This window comes from Aulonocara stuartgranti, assembly GCF_965226115.1.
Source record: "Aulonocara stuartgranti genome assembly, chromosome: 8".
NCBI classification, from domain to species: Eukaryota; Metazoa; Chordata; class Actinopteri; order Cichliformes; family Cichlidae; genus Aulonocara; species Aulonocara stuartgranti.
In genome coordinates, this window is record NC_138959.1 from 18,509,547 (window position 1) to 18,528,406 (window position 18,860).

Genomic DNA, 18,860 nt, shown 5'->3' on the forward strand with positions numbered 1-18,860 from the left:
CCAGCAGGTTTGTGCCACGCAACGAGTGTACTGCCAGGAGGCTGAGGGGCAGTAACTAACATCCACTGCTCTGTCACAGTTCTTGAAAAACCTGTTTATCCATCTTTTTTCTTCCAGTCAAAGGGAAAACTATTCCAGCTGTCGTAAGAGGAGAGGTGGGGTGCATCCTGGAAGAAACTAAATTGCAGTGTTGCAACACACCGGCAACCTATCCAGGGGTGCCCAACTGCAACCCCGACCTGGTGAGGGAGGAAAGGAAGGAGTTACAAATTGTTATGAAAAATCAACAAATAACCAAGTATTTCACAGTCTAAAGCCCGTGTAACAACGAATGGACCACCAGCTGAAAACCTTTAAGGTTTGTCTGATGCAAGAGCTGCTGTAATTTTCATGCGTTCATGCTAGAGGCTCTGATGTAAACACTTCATGCTGGTTGATGGTGATGCAGACAGAAATAGATGAAACGATGTGAGCGTGGCTCAGTCACATGTACAGACGGTGTCACTCAGCCCTCACACACCAGGCCTATTGTCAGAGCATCGTTGAAAGAGCTGACGTCAGGGGCTGTGCAAGGAGGGAAGAGGACCAGGCACGGGTCACTGTTGAGTGGGAAAGAGTTGGCAGCAGAGAACATCAACAACACAACATTAAAATGGTAAGAAAATCAGTTTTTCTCAGTAATTTTGCACATACTTACATTTTTTTTAATATAGTTCAGTAATTGATATCAGTCCGGAGCTGCTGTCAGATGCTTGTTCGTGTGTTGCAGAGCGACAACGCTGTGAAGTTTGGTGAGGCTCTGCTGGGTGTTTTATTGCTTGTGACTTTCTCCTCATCCACACAAGGTATGGATTTAAAAACGACGTTTTATAGGCAAAAAAAAAAAAAGTCATTTTACCAAAGTTTGTGAACAAAACCCATCGCTAGAGATTGATCAAGCTATTTATTCCTTTTAATCATACCTAAATTTTCCATAAACAAAGTCAGTTTTGAATAAAATAAACAAAGGTTTTTGGTAGTTTCTCATAAGCTTCCAATATTCCCAGCTCGTTTCTTATACTTCAAACTGAAGGAATAAGAACAGGATTACTGATTTGCTGGAAAGCGTAGTGATGACCGAGCTTTGGTGTGCAGGCCTTAACATAAGAAATGCTGTGAGTCCAGACAGTCACAGACTGGTTTTGTCTTTCCATACAACTGACTGCCAGATGTCCACAGACATATCTCGTTTCACGTTGCATCTTTAAATTAATGTCTGTGCTCTAAAATTAAAGTGAGTTTTTTCTTCCTTCAAATCTCCAACAGTAGAACATTTTGTTTCAGTCGTTTTCAGCCTTTAATGATCAAATTTGTTTGAATCGGGTACACCTGCTATCTTTTAAAAACTATTGCTCATTTAGTCCAGGTTTACAAAAAAAAAGTTTTTTGATGAACTCACTTGCCACTTTATTAGGTACATCCTGTTAGTTCCAGGTCGGACTCACTTTCATCCTTACTGCCTTAAGCTGAAAACGTTTTGGTCCTTACAGACATGACAGCATCATGCTGCAGATCCATGATGCTAATCTTCAGTTCCACCACATCCCAAAGGCACAGTTTTGGACTGAGATCTGACTGTATTTAGTCAACTTGTGGTCATGTTCAAAAAACCAGTTGCAGATGATTTGTGCTTTGTGACATAGAGCGTATTCTTGCTGGAAGCAGCCATCAGAAGACGCGTACACTGTGGACATAAAGGGATGGATTTAGTCAGGAACAATACTTAGGTAGGCTGTGGTGTTTAAATGATGCTCAGTCAATACTAAGAGGCCCAAAATGTGCCAAGAAAATGCGCCCTCTGCTTTAAGATTCAACATGTTGGTCATTAAGATGCTCTTCTGCATACTTTAGTTATGACAAGTGGTTATTTGACTCTCTTCTTATCAGCTCTAAGCTGTTTGGACATTCTGATCTGATGCCTGACAACAACAAGGCATTGTCACCCAGAGAATCGCCGCTTGCTGCATATTCTCTCTCACTCTCGGGCATAAAATCAGACCACTCTCTATAAACCCTGGAGATGGTTTTGTGGGAAAATCCCAGCAGCTCAGCAGTTTGTATAAACACTTAGACCAACAAACACGTTCAAAGTCACCTTTCTTATCCTTTCCAATGCTCAGTTTGAAATTCACCATGACCATGTGCACATACCTAAATGAAATGAGTTGCAACTTTGTGGTTGGTTGATGTATTTGCATCAAGTAGCAGGTAACAGGTGAACCTAATGAAGTGGCCGATGAGTGTATATGTTGCATTTATTTGAACTAATTCGCGGTTGTTTTAAAGCTTGAGAATCTGGTAGCCTTGTGTACTGATAGGCAATTTAAAAACAGCAATAGATTAAAAACAGCTTAAAAAATTACTTTTATTATCTCACCTTCATTGGAACAATTAGAAAAGCTTTGCATAATCGTACCTGTATGTCATAATAAACTCACAGATTTATCGTCTTGTTAACCGCAGTGGGTCTGAGCGACAAAGTCCTGGTCTTCCCCTATGAGACGGACTTCAGCTACGTGGCCTTGATCCCGCAGAAGGAGATGGGGCTGAAGGCCTTCACCCTCTGCATGCGTGTGGCCACCGAGCTGCCGGAGGAGCGCCAGATCATCCTGTTCGCCTACCGCACAGCCGACTACGATGAACTCAACGTGTGGCGCGAGAAGGACGGCCGCATCTCCTTTTACCTGAGCGGCGACGGCGTCTTCTTTCACCTGCCCCCACTCACCACCTTCCGCACCAGCCTCTGCCTCACCTGGGAGTCGCGCACCGGCCTCGCCGCCTTTTGGGTGGACGGGAAGCGTAGCACCTACCAGGTCTACAAACCCGGCCACACCATCCGTCCGAAGGGCACCGTCCTCCTGGGGCAAGATCCAGACAAACACCTGGGAGGCTTGGAGGCCACGCAGAGCTTTGTGGGGGAAATGACGGACCTGAATATGTGGGACTATGTGCTCTCCAGGAGCATGATCCAGGGCTGGCACTACGGACACAAAGTCCCCAAAGGGAATATCTTCGACTGGGCCACCATGGAGTACGAGGTGACCGGGAACGTGATGGTGGTGGATGATGACTGACTCAATTTGAAGTCCAGAGCAGAGACGGATGAGGCTTTGGAGGTCGGTGTGGGACTTGCGTGTCTTCTTTTCCTTCTTAGATTTAGTGTTTTATTTTGTGACCATTTAACTATTCTGACGTGAAGTTCTTCACATTAACATTACATTAAAAACAAGGTAAATCTCAAACTCAAGAGTTGATGTTGCCAGATATGTCCATAAGGGGGCACTCTATGCCAGTTCACACCATTACAGCAAGCTGTCTAAAATTAAGCATCAGCTATATATCATCATTTTTTTTAATTAATAAAATCCAGATTTATTTAAATGTGTCAATCTTAGTTTTGTTTGCATATTTCAAAGAGAAGTGCCAAATGACCAAGACAACGCCTTACACCATAATGCTTTCAGCAGCCGTTAATAATATAGAATTTAAACTCAAAGCTGCAATGCAACTTCAAGTTAAGACAATTATTTACAAATAAAGATATGTATCTGCAGAATTAAACACGCCGTAAGAAAAACACATTTGTCAGTCTGTAACGTTGAGGTTAAAACCGTGGAGGAGATACTGGAACAGCGAGCAGAGGCAGGTATTATTTCTGCAGGAGACCAAATGATTTAAAGCACACCGAGAGACAAACAGCAATCACTGTGTTTGAAATCCGTTACGTTGCCTTTGGTTAGCGCACTCACTCATGAATTTTCCATGTTTCAGCTGATGTAAGAGCGCTTTTGGGTCTGAAATAAAAGGCGTGCCGTGTGCATAACTAATAATGTTTGTTATTAAAGAGAGTGCTCCATCTTTGAACTCTGGCAGCTTCCTCTTCATAATCGTCTGCTTCTTTTTCCACACAAAGAGTTTTTGCTCAGCTCATATATGACGATATGGTTCAGCTCCTGATAGTAGGGCAAAAAGAATCACATTTTTATAGAAATGACATATGTGCCTCTCAAATCAGTGTGTTACCATTCTCCTGTACCCCAGGAGTAAAATCTCACTTTTAAGCTTAAGTGACAGCTTCTCACGTGGCGTTTAAAGTTGACATTTCAATGGAAATTTACAGCACGGCGAACAAACCTAAGTGTTACTTGCAAAAATCGAGTCGTATGGAGTTGCTTCACTCACAAAGACGCCTCAGAATGAGCTCGGGGTCAGATCTCCTCCATCCAAGTGTAACACAGTAACCCTGAGTTCCAGCGCGTGCTGGCCCTGCCTGCCTACACCACCGCCCTGACCTCCTTGCAGAGACGGCGGAGAAGTTTCCAGCACTCAAGCCCATGCAGGCTTCCTTGAGGGTGGGAAAGTGCTGCGTTCTTGTGTGTGTGTGTGTGTGTGTGTGTGTGTGTGTGTGTGTGTGTTTATTTTGACCAAACCAGCCGTCGGCTCTCTCGCAGCAGCTAAATAAGGAGAAGGCAGGGCCAATGAGTTCTGACTGCGGGTCAGCAGCCAAATGTTCCACCTTCTTGGATGTTGCAATGCATCAATCGCAGTGCCCACTCACTGTGTGGTAACACCTTTGTAGACCATCTGCCCATGCCTGGCTTCTTAGCCCTCTGGTACGTGTGTACACACACACACACACACACACACACACACACACACACACACACACACACACACACACACATAAAAAGAGCCTGATTTTTCCTTCTTTTTGCATCTCTACCCAAGAGGGATACTTCTTCTTTTATAGATACTTATAAATTTCTACTAATATAGTTTATATTGATAGAAATTCCAGTTTCAAAACTTACAAGAGGTTACATAGTGGCAGTGATATGACCCCTAACAAAGACAGACAAACAGGTCTTCAGTTAGTAAGTGTTCATTTCTCCTAATTTATCTCCAATTCAGCACATTTGTTTGCTTTGCAGATGAGATGACACGTAGGGACCGCACCCTCGCATTTCTGCAGCAAAGGAGGACTTGACATGAGGACAAAATCAGTGGCCTCCCCACAGAGAGGATAATTATTCCCTGTGTCCCCGTGCGTTGCATGTATAATCCAACTGTACAAACAGTTGAGGGGCCCCTCGTCCCGCTTGCGGACAGTGCTGCCAGCTCGGGCCCACGAGATCTGCATATTGGCCCACGGTGCTGGGGAAGCTGTCGGAGGCGAGGCGATGCCACTGAGCGCATGTTTGTGTGCACGGAGCTGGTGAAGATGTTTTCCACGCGAGAGGAGATAGACGGCAAGAGGGAGCCCCGTGCGAGCCGGCGAGGGGGAGACAGAAGGAGGGCCGTTCTGGCTTCCTTCAAGCAACTCCAAATAGATTTCCAGGCAAAACATATCTGCATACGCAAGACAGTGCTACGAGCTATCCGAGTGAGCTGTGGCATGTGTGCACTGAACAGATGGGTAATTTTTTTAGAGCTTTCTTGCAGAAATTTCAGCCCATTAAATTGAGGATCTTGGGCATTATTCAGCCTGCTTTTTTTTCTCTTCCTTTTCATAAGGCGCAGAAAGAATTATCCCGCTTTGTTTGACAGATTTAGTGCATGACGTATGAATCAAAAATATGACATGAAATCTACAGATTCTCAACATAAGCTTGGGAATTCATTCACTGACAAAAGCATATGACATATATGAAAGTCTAGCAGAGGGCGGAGAAAACTGTCACTTCTGCAAAGACGTCTGTCACTACAAACTTTACAAAACTGAAAAAAAAGCTTGGGGGAAAAAAGTGCACTTGGCCACAATAAACCAAATAAGCATGTGCACAACCGGGTTTTTATACAATCGTATGATTTTCAAATCTATGACCAAAATCCTGATGTGGGGGCTGAAGATGTGACCTGATTGTCAGGTCGCTCTTTCTTTCTCTCTCCCTCTCTCTCTTAGAGGTTGTGATCTGCCAGAATGGGCGTTAAGTCCTCACCCTCTGGGCTGTATGAAAAATTCACCAGGCCTTCCCATTAGAGTCAGTCTGAATCAGGGAGCAGGCGTTACAGCGGCCACTCGCATGACACTTTTATCACTCGGCATTTAGCGACGCAGATGTTACGTTTATAAAACCACAAAACCACAGCAGAGGTCGTTTCTTCAGTTGAGCCGAGCGTCTTCTGTGTGATCAGCGGTGGAGTGATGCGTTAGAGTCCCGGTGCAGGATTTTCACACTGATGGTGCAAGACCTGACCTTTTCCAGGAGTGAGTGTGTGAGAGCAGCTGTGATACCTCCAGGCGGGACACCTAACACCGTACCGTCTACCTCTGAGTGCAGCTCGTGTCCTATGTCGCTGTGTTTAAGGTGGAGGTGGGGGTGAATAGGGGTGGGGGCGTACCTGACAATAGCCCTTTAATATATATAATATATAATATGTTCCGACACTGTTTCAGAGGGGTCGGTCCCCTGCAAAGGCCATAAGTATCAGTGTCACTGTGTTACATTTAGGGGTAAACCTTTTAGAATTAAAGGGAAATTGCACTAAATTTAAATGTAAAGTCTGTTTTACACACTAATGGGGACTAGAGTATGTGATATATTCTGGAGGGGTTTTTTAAGTCTTTCTTCTATAAACAAAAATTAACTGTCAAATGCAGAAAAAGACGAACATTCATGCTCATTATAGTTTCAATAAATACACAGTTTTGATCTGAAAGAGGCTCAGATCAGCTGCTCCTCTGGGCTCAGCTTACCTTTGTGTTATCTGTATTATGTGACGCATTTGGGAATCTTTGGAGGGTCACTCATAGCCACAGCTTATGTATTTGAACATAAGCCGGTTGTTAAATATGCTTTTATTAGAAGCCAATTCAGTGAAGTCCCCCTTAAATTTTGTCCTTTAAAAAAAAAAAACAACCCTTAAACTATTTATTGGATTTATTGCAAAAATAGCCAAATATTCACTGATTTCAGTTTCTGAAATGTGAGAATTTGTCTACCTGTGTTAAATTCATAAGAGAGCAGCACAGTTATCAGTCATATGACAGGGATGTTACTGTTCTCAATGCCACTAAATAGCCCACTTTATCAATATATTTAACAAAACAAGCAATATTCGGCCAGACATTTAAAGCATTCCTCTGAATCCGTCCACCACAACATATTTAACTGTTCCTGTCTGCTCCACCCCAAAGGAAAGCAGCATCAGAGGAGGAGAGGAGGTCGAGAGGAGCGCGAGAGGCTCTGCGGTTGAATGCGTTGCGGCTTTTAGCTGTGAATTCCCCTCCGTCGCCTCTGGGCTGGCCTCTGCTGTGAACATATGAGCCATGCCACAGCGTGTGGTGCTGGGAGATGGTCCAGAGCCTCCTGATTAAATATTACAGCCGTCTAAATGGATGGAGATTAGCCTCTGTGGGAATGTTAGGGCTTAATTTACCCCCGGGCCAGTTGTGTGTGTGTGCCTTTGTAGATGTAAAAGGCAGAGAGGATACGGGCTGTTGTTCGTGTGCCCCAGTGTAACGTGTCGGTAGGTCACTGGAGGATGTTCTGTGGTTTCACAGTGAGCAGCTTAACAGGATAAACAAGTTTAATCAACTTTAAGGTTTTATGTAATTTGCAGTTCTGCTTTTTAAGCTATGAAAATATATATTTTTTCCTCCCTTCTAGTCATGAGAGAAGCGTACCACCACACAGGATCTGGTTAAATGGGACAGTTCTCATATAGTGTTATACTCATCCACTTAAAGTGCCACATACAGCACGTCTCATTCACACAAGCACTTTTTTCTACAGCCAAGCCCTTGAAGAAATTTGGGGTTCAGTATCTTCCCTGAGACTTGAGCAGCCAGGGACCAAACCACCAAACTATTAGTAGACAACGTGCTCGACAACTTCCTGAGCCACAACCACACATCCGCCAAAGGCAGAAATTATTGGGTTTTTTTTTTAATTAATTAAAAAATAAATAGATAAATTTTGTCTCATGAGGCTGAGGCTGCACAACTATAAAACAAGATAATAAACCTGGGCAAAAAACATACATTAAGAAAAATATTATGTTTGTTACTCTAATTTGTTTAGCTGATGTAATTTGAATAAGATTCCAATAGCTTTATGTCCGAAATGTATGAAACTTGGTGAGAAACACACATAGATGAAAGAAAGAAAAAAACCATCATATGTTTGTCTGATTCTTTCTGGTTTTCACAACAAATGCAGCCGATACTAAAGATATGACACCCCTAATCTGGCCTTAGAGGGCCTTTTATGACGAGTCTTCTACCCTGCATGTTTTTACTTATTTATTCCATGTACTGACGCATTTTGCAGCCTGGCTTCACATTAGGACATGTAGTGTAAAAAACACGCTTTCAGTTATACCATAGTCCATTTCTAACAGAATAGCCAACACGGGCTCAGGGTTTTGGCAGTCGTGTCCTCCCTCCACAAAAGAGTTCACACCCCGGCATCCACAGTCACTCTGTTTGAGTGCAGATATCAGTCAGAGCAATTTATTCACACGTATGGAATAAATTACTGTCATCTTAATTGCGGTCTGTTCTCTGTGATCTGTTATGCCATCTCAACATTCGCTGTGAATTATTGATCACTTGGTTTTGTAGTTCACCGTGTTCAAAGTGCTTTTAAGGATGTGAGTACATGTTTTGAGGTCTTTGCATGTAAACCCGGAATTGTATTATTTATAAACGCGCATGTATGCTTTATGGAAAAAGCCGTCAGCCCGGTCTTGTCGCCTTTATTGTGCGTGCTCTCACAAACACTGTCAGATAAACATATGTTCTTCCCAGTTTTCTTCTGCAGAAGTGTGCATCAGATGTATCACTCCAAGGCCTTAATTCTCTCTTAATTTTCCTCTCGTATTGGGCAAACACATTCATCAGACTCCACATATGTGTACAGCATCCACAGACAATGACTGTTGGATGTAAACACTCCACATGTGCACACGCACACAGAAACACCATGTCACACGCGCACAAACCCACACACACATGCGCGAGCACCCTGCGCCACTGGGCAGGGACTAGCCTGAAAGATTGAAAGCAATTAAAACTATCATCTGCAGTGGCTCTGGGCAGGCCTGTGGCTGCGAGGGGGGAGCTGCCACTGTGCATCAGCCTCTCAGTCTCAGCAACGCACAGCGACATGAGAGGAAGAGTCGCAGCCCTCTTCCAAACACACTGCCACAGCTCCTCTGGTAACATACGTGCATGCATGCTCACACGGGGCTTTGTCAAACTGCCACAAAGACCTGATCGAGCTGCTGATCTTCCGCCTGCTCCCTACTCTTGCTGTCCTCTTCTGAAGCCATCCTATATAACGCAGTCAAGTTGGATATCCGAGAGGGATACCTCCACGTTTAGTGGCTGGACCGAGTTGTTTTGTAACACTCTGACATTTTGAGGATTTAGTGCAGGTACACTGTAATGGCCTGGCCTGAAGCAGGAGGAATCGACGTGTCTCTAGAGGTGAAGTCACACACAGTGGAGAGACGAAAAAGTTTAAGCGATATGAAACGATGGTGCAACGTGCCTTTGGTACCCAGATAAATGCTTGGGTTTTTTTTTTTCATGTGCATACCAGCAGGAAAAGTCAGCAGAGCCTTGGGTACACGAGTTAGAAAACAGAGGAAATATCTATTGTTGCAGTAAGTACTCTTGTGCTTTGGGATTGTTGCATACAGGCGCGCACACACCTGCGCACACCTGAACACGGGGCTCATCAGTCTGATCTCATTAAGTGGGAGTACTGTAACTCCCAGCTGTTTAGGTCAAACTTGGAGCGGTTTACCTGCGTTCACACAGGAGCGGTGGCTGTCTGGTTCAGTCTGGACTGACCCTTAACAAGTCTCCTCAGGACAACCAAACCGCCATTATCAACTACCGCTACTGCTTCTCTCCCTCTTCTTCTCTCTCTCCATCCTTTCCCTCCGATCGGCTCGCAACCTGTCACTCTCACTTAGCGTCGACATTAGCACCGGTGCTTTCCTCATCCTTCACCCCTCCCCGCCACCATCTCCCCTTGGTGCGTTTGAATACATATCTCCGATACTCAGCCCCTACTTAATTTGACAGGCCCCTGTTTTGTCAGTCTGACAGGCCCATAGCAAGACACTAATAGGCCACAGAGACCACCAGCAAAGGCACCAGCCAGGGCGGCCCCTGCGGTGCCAGTCCCCATCACCCTCTATGTCTCTCGGGGCGATCCAGGCAGGAGGGAGGAAGGGGACGAGGGGGTCATGGCTGGGATGGTCAAGCAGCGGTGCTGTCACACAAGTCCACAGCAGACTGGTCTAGGCACGAGTACTGACACCCATCACTGCTCCTCTGTAGCCCCCACCACCGTGCACACACATAAGAGGGTAAAAAGAGCAGCCAATGGGGGTATCCAGGGATCTAATGATTGCACCTGCCACTCACAGCCATGGCTGCAGTCGTCACAGAGATGGTTGCTCTGCTTGTTTTAGTGATGGACCCACTGAGGAGCAGCTGCGACAGAGATGTTTGTGTGTGTTTCCCTTTAGGCCACCTGTCTGACTGATTGTAACCCGCTGAACTCTGATCACAGTTAATTGGTGGCCAGTAGTGCTGAGAGGTAGTACCCTAAATTTGAGACCGTGGCTATTGTTTGTCTTTTGTTCTCTTCCCATACAGGTGCCACTGAAGGTATGACTTGATACTGACCTAATTCTCTTTAGTCGTCAGATATGCACGAGGCTTTCTGCTCCCATTAGGCTCAAAATGGATTTTTTTTTAGCCAAACTAATCTCGAAGAGGAATTATGAGAATTCCACAGAGATTTTTGGCCTGTTTTTGTATCAGTCTGCTCTGTTTATGTAACAGCTACGTATACAGCCATACGTTTGTATACAGCAGATATGTTTCCACAAAAAAGAGGAAGAATTTCTTGATGATACTATCACTTGGTAATTCCCTGACTTTTCTCCAGTGAAAATTTTAGATGAACTCAATAATTAATGCCTTTTGGTTTGATAGTGACAGCTTCAAATGTTCACACCTAGTTTTATGGCTCAGTACTTGTTTTGTCCATAGACCGTATACAAAAGATGGACATGTTACCCACAATGCCCTCCGCGACATTGTTTTGTTAAGTCCCATTTTGCCGTCTCAGATTCTTAAAGCCAGAAATGATATGGACGAGAAGGTTGAGCGCTAAGTAATCAGCTAATTATCACCTCGATTGTTAAAGTGGAAACATGAACACTTTTTGACAGTCTATCAGTTCAGCCAACCAGCCGAGCATATTAATTACCAAGTAATATCAACAGAGAAATCCAGTTCTGTGAGCCTACAATTCAAACTGACCATGCCAATTTTAAACTCTTTTGGAGCCAGTGGCATTCAACATTAAAATAACTGCAGTGTTTTGCTTTTCCATGTTGGCTTCATATTTCATCCCTGAAGCTGATGCTTTGTTTAGCCCTCATTAGTAAATATCTCCATGCTAACTCTAAGACATGGATCATTTTCATCGTTGTGCTCGTTTAACATTAGTATGTGAGTGTTGTTATAGTAAATGTGACATCTAAGCACCTACAATTATAGTAAAAAAGAAGTTACAGTGGCTTACCAGGACATAATCAAAATAATTTAGTTCTTAGTAGGTCTCAAAATGAGGTAAGTACAAATACCTCAATCAAATCAACAACAACGTATGACATATCACAGCATGTCACTATTTATCTAACCAAAATTAAGCCAAAATGCAGAAGCAGTGTGTGAAAAAACTAAGTACATCCTTACTGCTTTCATAGGAATTAAAAGAGGAAGTATTAAGAAGGTGTGAGCATCTCTATAAAGGCAGAAGGTTTAGCAGTTTGCAGGTCTGGAGCATTCAGGCGAGGAGGTAAGACATCAGTAATGATCTTACAGAAGTAATCGCTACTGCTCATCAATCTGGGAAGAGTTATTTCACATTTACGCGTTCAAGACAGTTGCCAGTCTTACCAAGAGTGGACATCCCAGCAAATTCTCCCCAAGGTCAGACCTTGCAACGCTCAGATAAACTGCAAAAAAACCCAAAAAACAAAAAACAAAACAAGAGCTACAGGCCTCAGTTAGCAGTGTGGCTCATTTGGAACGAATGCCAGGAAACCATTACAACACAGAAAGGGTGTAGCGTCTATTTCGCACATCTGTATGGACCTCTGTATTCATCTACTTATGAGCGAATGAATTCTTGTAGTATGGCATGTTGATAATATAATCTTTACATATATAACAGAATGATATGGTTGATCATGTGATTTCAGAATCACTTGTGTAGTGTTTAATATTTTAAAGGTTTGTCATTGGTGTCAACATTTTTAAAAAATAAATAAAATGATTTCTTCAGTCACTTCAGTCAGATCTCTTTGAATTCTCCTTGTCCTTGATTTTATCTGGTAACATCCTGTGATAGAGAGAGATCCAGAGGATGTCATGGCTGGGATGAGAGCCAGAGTCATGGGGTCGGTTGGGGGGGGACTCCTGGGGTCTTTCGTTTAGTGAATTATTAAGGTTTACTAATACTTCATAAATCCCCTCTTTGTCCTGTCCATTACCGGCCTGTCACATCCTCTCGCCGCTGCTAGACTGACTCACTTGCTTCATCTAAATGACAGAAGTTAAACTGTGTTCCAGAGGAGATGGGGGTGAGGGTGGTGATGGGGGGGGGGGGGGGGGGGGGGGGGGGGCGGGGGTTGGAGCTGGGGAAGCAAGGAGGGGGCAACAGCACTCTGCAAGGAAGCCCCAGGGCTGGATGGCTTGGTGAGGGTGCGCGTGGGCTCGGATTGTGTGCTTGTGTGTGCTGCTGCTTGTATATTTGGTGTTGCTTTGTGCGTCTCTCCTCTTAAAATATGGGTAAATGTGTGAAAGTGGACCTAAGGACAGCCGAGCGACTGGGTGGATCAATAGAACGAGTCGGTGTGTATCACTTCACAGGACCACGCATCTACACCACCAGTTCATTCCCTCCCCTCCTCCATCTCTTCCTCCTCCTCCTCCTCCTCCTCCTCCTCCCAAAACAGCAAACCTTGCCTCAGTGCGTGCCTGGCGGACTCTCTCCGCAGTCTCGACAGCCGAGCTGGTCGTTGCCCCGAGCACTGAGGAGCTGTCGCCTCTCGTTAGTGTCGCTGTGCCGACCCAGAGTCCTGCCTGCCTGCTCCTTGATTAGAGAGTGAGGTGGATGGAGTGAGTTTGTGTGTGTGTGTGTGTATTCAGTGCTACTCGACCCCCTCCTTCCTACCCACAGAGCTGCTTTTAAAGATCAGTGATTTTGGTCAATTGGCCTGGCAACTCCAATCCCACGTAAGGTCAGTGATGACTCAATGGACCAGTCAGTGAAGCAGGCTGTCATGTCACTAACAGTGTATCCATATTTGTGTGTGTGTGTGTGTGTGTGTGTGTGTGTGTGTGTGTGTGTGTGTGTGTGCGTATACACATGTGTATTTGTGTGTTTACAAGGGTTGTCAAGGCCCTCGACAAAATCAATGGCCAAAAAGAAAAATGGAAATCTATAACGCCGTGATCACAGTGCTGAAAATCCCTCAGGGTTCTTCTAACACAAAATCACACACTTGAAATCCTGCATTAGACCTGTGGGATCAGAGATTATGTGTAACTTCACGTAGAAAGATCACAGCGCTGTGACCAACATTAAACTGTACTCGTTTTTTGCTGCTTTTATTTCTGGTCACTTTTTTCTCCCATCTGTCATCTTTCCCACTCCTGTACACTCGTCTGTTTGAATGTTTTATGACCCTGTAAAGCACTCTGAGCTACATTTGAATGAAATTTTGCTATACGTATATCTCAATAGACATGTTGACCCGAGAGCCTCAAATCTCTTTTTAAAGCAAACTCTCCAAAAATAAAAATAAATAATGAACCTCAACTATTACAGGTATCAACATGAATCAATAGAAAATGAGGAAAGAGAAGTAAAGTTCGGACAAACTCATCCTTTAACCTCACTGAACTAACTGTGATGGATGGTGGCTGACCTTGTGAAAAACTTTGGACTGCCAACTGTCTGCCTGTCTGCTGCTGGATACCCAGGTCAGTGAGTCCCCAGACCCTGAGGGGGCCATAAATACTGTGTGTGATTTCACTTCCTGTATGCCCTGTCCTGGGCACAGCTGTCCATCTCTGGACAATTTCTCTGCCCAAAGGGGCAGCCGACTGGCTCAGTGGACCTTGTATACACATGCTGCCCGTCTGTTTGGGGCTTTCAGAGTCAGACAACTTTGGTTGATTTTGAATTATACATGCTGATTTAGCCTGTGAAGATTTATTGAATGGAGAGAGTAATGATACACTTCTTAAATCAGCAGATTTTTTTTAACTGGAAGTTTAAAAAAGGGGTAATGTAGTATAGCGTCACATGTACAGAGGTTACATTACATTACATTGGTTATATTTATTTGTACATATATTCCAGTGCAGAGAGGATAAGTGCAAATTACTTTAATTAATACGTTAAAGGCGGTGGAGACGAGAACTCGTAGGCATTCACGTGCTGCACCTTCAGACTCAAGATAAAGAAGAACTGTATCAAAGATTTAAAGAGAAAACGTGACCAGTATCTGTATAAAACCTCCCCCTTTCCGTCTTACCTCAACTCTCATATCCTGAACTCAAGTCTAGGACACAAAAAGAACACGAAATGCTTTCTTTTCCCTCATATTGTCATTGTTACCTTTTGTCAACAGATGCCTCTCCAGACAGCTGACAACAGCTGGTTATGAGCTAATGTTATGCTAGCTAATGTTAGGCTCAAGTGTCCTAAAGATCACTTTCCTGATAACTTTTTCGATAAACATTGAATGAGAGTTTATTTACTGATTTTCCAAATCCAACAATGTTAGATCCACTTTAAAGAAAGTTTCACTCACTCTGGCTAACAACAGCTAACAGAGGCTAACAGAAGCTAGCAGCAGCTAACAGCAAAACTTACTGACAGAAACGTTCAGAATATCCTCAACAAGTCACCTCAGTATCACGGTCATCAGAAAGAACTGCGCTTCACTGACTCATCGACATGTATCCTAATCTTTTCACAGAGTTTTACAGCCTCTTCCAGAGTAAACAGATGTGGATGCTTCTCACCTAGCATCGACAGCTGAGATAAACAACAGGGTGGATCTGGTCTAAAGTCACGGAAGGAAATGGCTGCACAGAAACTAACACCATGGTACCTGAGTTTGACAAAAAACCATACATCATATAGCAGGAATACCATTGCCTCTACGTCAGCCATTCTTGTGTTGTGTTTGTGCCGCATACAAATGATGTGCGGGCTGAGATTGGTACTAGTCGGAAAGAGCTAATACTGTCATGATTATTATATTGAACTCAAACTACTGTAAGTGTTGCTCGACTGAATTTTGCAGAACCAACCTTTGGATGATTTTGCACAATTTCAAATGAAGTTCATGCCAATGTTTAGTTTGAATCTGCAGTAATAAACATGCACTTAAGGTGTGAGAAAGATAAGTTAGTTAAAAGTCAGTGTTACTGTTATAACTCAAAATAAACTCAAAACTCAGAACCTCCACCCTTTCCTCAGCACCTTCTTGTTAAATAAAGGGGGTGCTAATTCATTTATCGGCAACAGATGTAAACCCTGAGATGCAGACGTGTGCTGACTACATTAGTGCTTTTATTTTTATACCAAACTCACTCGCATTTTACTTAGGCAAGCATTTAAAAATGAAAAGAAAATAAGAGACTTCATGTATAAAACACTTCATAAAAACACGAGAAGAGTCTATCGTCCATGCACCGTGCATCGCAACTCTGACACCATTGGATGTGAGAGGACTGAGCCTGGAAGCTGCAGTGAGACTATGCAGGAACCAAAGCCAGTGAGAGGGAAACAAGACTTCCCTCTAGCTATGGCTTCCTGACTTGTTTATTTGCTAACTGGGTGGGTGGGGGTTTGGGGGAGAGGGTGAACATATGGTTTGCTAAAACATGGACTTGTAGTCGGGAGGCCAAGGCACCCTAAGGGATGGAGCTGACGGGCTTTGGTCCCTGTCTCCCTCAATTTCTCCCGCTTGGACAGCCAGAGCTGAACAGCCGTCCTCCAGGAGTCAGCAGCACTCTCTCTCTCTCTGCTGCCGCTGCTGCTCACACCCCTACACCCACCCTCAGTCAAACCCAGTCAAAGATGGTGAAGTGGGGGAAGTGAGGGGCCACTGGCTTTGGGGCCCTGGTTGCAGCTGAGAAACTGCCTGACACCATCCTCTTGTCCCTGGTCCCCGAGTGTGGTGCTGATCTGAGGCCTGTTGCTGAGGGACTACAAGTGCTGGTCCTTGCATGAGGACATGCTGGTGGTTTTGGGGTCCTCAGCATATATAATGATGTTCACTGTGCATCAGGTAACGGACGCCCTGGGAATTTGTCTGAAGTCGAAGGAGAGCGAGTCGACTGAGCGTGCTCAGGAGCTTCGGTTTTGGGAGTCTACGGTTGTCAGTGACCTACCAGCTACTGCAGCTTCTTATACAGATCACTGCACTGATATAGACAGTCACACACACTCATACACACACCCTCGAGGTCTATGTGTTTACGGACACACTCACTTGCCGGGATAAAGGCGCTAATATACACACATGGTCTCACACACCCTGCATTGATGATCGAGCATATGCACACACATACACTCCCTGTGGGTCAGTGACTTAATATGCACATTCTTGCACACACTCGAACCCACTGCTGTTTGATAGACACGCACGCACACTCGCGCACACACCCCCGGAGGTCGGCGCAGTGATGGACAGCAGTCCTGATGTGCTCTGACAGAATCGGCTGCTTCCTTTCATTTCCACTTGCTTTTCCCCCGTCAGGTGACACCCACAGGTGCCTTGGCGAGCGAGACCCGGCCTCCTGCGGGCGTGTTCGGTGGGGTGGGGGGGACGACAGAGACGACGAGTGAGGATTGAGGCACCAGCTGCTTCCCGGCGGTGTGAACTCCACCTCTCGTCACACTCAGAGATATATGAATGATAAACAGAGAATATCAGGCGTCAGCTGCATCTCGTTCCAAATGAATGCCCCCCAACACGCCCGTCGCGCTCGCTGATTCTGAGATGTCTCCGTCTGACGTTAAGGCTCAGAGAAGGGCACAGATATCTGCAGAGGAAAAAATCCAGAGAGTCATGACTGAACCTTGACATCTGCACTTTTCAGATATTAACTCAGCTCACATTCAAGGCTCCGTTTGTAATTTGGAAAGTGGCCAGCGTTCGTCTAGCGCCCCTGTGTATAATCAAGCTGAAAATGTCTCATTGTGTGCTCCCAGCACCGATCCCTGACCTACTGTGGGGGCGATTCACCTCTGAAAAGGACACTTGTCTGTCATGTTGTCAACACTTTGGATCTGGACTGTGGTTAATAAACAGCAGCCATCTAAAGGAGAATTAAATAAATAAAAAAAAAAAGATACTGCAATACTTCTATCAGCAATCGCATCATCATTAAACACAAGGCTCTGGTGTTAGCCATACATGCCCACACACAGATGATGTGATATCCTTTGGATCATAAGCTGTCTTCCCATTATTCTGGTTCAAGTTCGTCATCCAAAACATTGTTTTCAGAGCTGTGCAGGCTCTTTTAGATGTTTTCTGCCCTTCTTGTTCTTCAGTAGTTTCCAATGTTTTGCAACCGCCTCTCCATCGATGAAAGCATCTGATGATACAGCTACCACCCAGTAAATGTTTTTGACTTGGTTAGATGTTGTAACCATGCAAACATATCTGTAGTCATCCACTGTGGAAACTGCTTTTGAGCCTATGAAAATTGGGGACTCTATAACTTAATGGCTGAAATTGCTAAATAGTTATTGTAATGCTTTTGTTAAATCACTGGATTAAAGCTGAAAAAGGTCATAGCTCTGATCACATCTTCACTGTTTGACTTTAAATCCGCTGGGATTGTGTAGAGACAAATGGAGCTTTGCCTCGCAGTTATCAGCCCTGTTGTTTTGTTCATGTACTTTTTATTTATAGGTTGCTAAGAAACACTCGTCTTATTAGGCACACTACATTTGAGCCACATGCTCAGGTAGGCGCGTTTTAGTTTTAGATTGACCTTGAAATATTTTAAGGGTTTAATTCATTTGTTACATTTCTCGAAATCTGTCAAAAGCATGTTTAGACTAAAAACTGATATTGCTATATATATGGCAAATAGTAAATAGAGTTCACATACTCAATTTTAAAGCCGGCACACTGAATTTCTCTGAAAAGTCAGGAACGAATCAAGCGTAACATTCGACCACTAATATTTTCAGCTTTTTTGTAAAACAGTAAATTTGAAATTTCATGCTTAGAGACATTAGTTTTATTTTAGCATTACAAATATGATTTGGATTAAACAGAGCGAGCTTAACATTAATTATTAACAATTACAAAAACATAGAAAATTACAAATACTGTTAATTTACAGCAGTTGTGGCACAAACCTTGCATGGATGGTGGTCTAATAAATTTGTTAAGTGTTGTATATGGAATAATAATTTTGTCTAATTTTTCTTCAGACTGTAGAGATCATTTTAATTTGAGGTTTTTAATGAAAAAGTCCTCCTATGATTGGTGATATAACCAGCTGAATGGGTGTGGTCTTTCTCAGTTTGCCAGGTTTCTGGTTTGGTGATGGTGCACATCATCCCACAGTCAGGCTGCAATTCAAATATCCCGATATTTACAACTTCTCCAACTTCTCCCTTTGATAGCTTAAGCTCAGTTTTAAAGAAGTATATTATTGCAACAATGATGTAAGATCATTATTAGCATGTTAAAGAATACTGTTAAAATCATAATGAGGATTTTAAAATCAAAACATCCAG

At 43.9% G+C, this 18,860-nt stretch overlaps 1 protein-coding gene across 1 annotated transcript; it reads left to right on the forward strand.

Moving 5' to 3' along the window:
• Positions 1-282: 282 nt before the first annotated feature.
• Positions 283-3,901, forward strand: LOC309713211 (C-reactive protein-like). Its single transcript, XM_082544617.1, has 3 exons — positions 283-655; positions 770-845; positions 2,503-3,901. The coding sequence occupies exons 1-3, from the start codon at positions 488-490 to the stop codon at positions 3,111-3,113; spliced, it is 855 nt and encodes a 284-aa protein (XP_082400743.1). The 5' UTR covers positions 283-487; the 3' UTR covers positions 3,114-3,901.
• Positions 3,902-18,860: the final 14,959 nt, after the last annotated feature.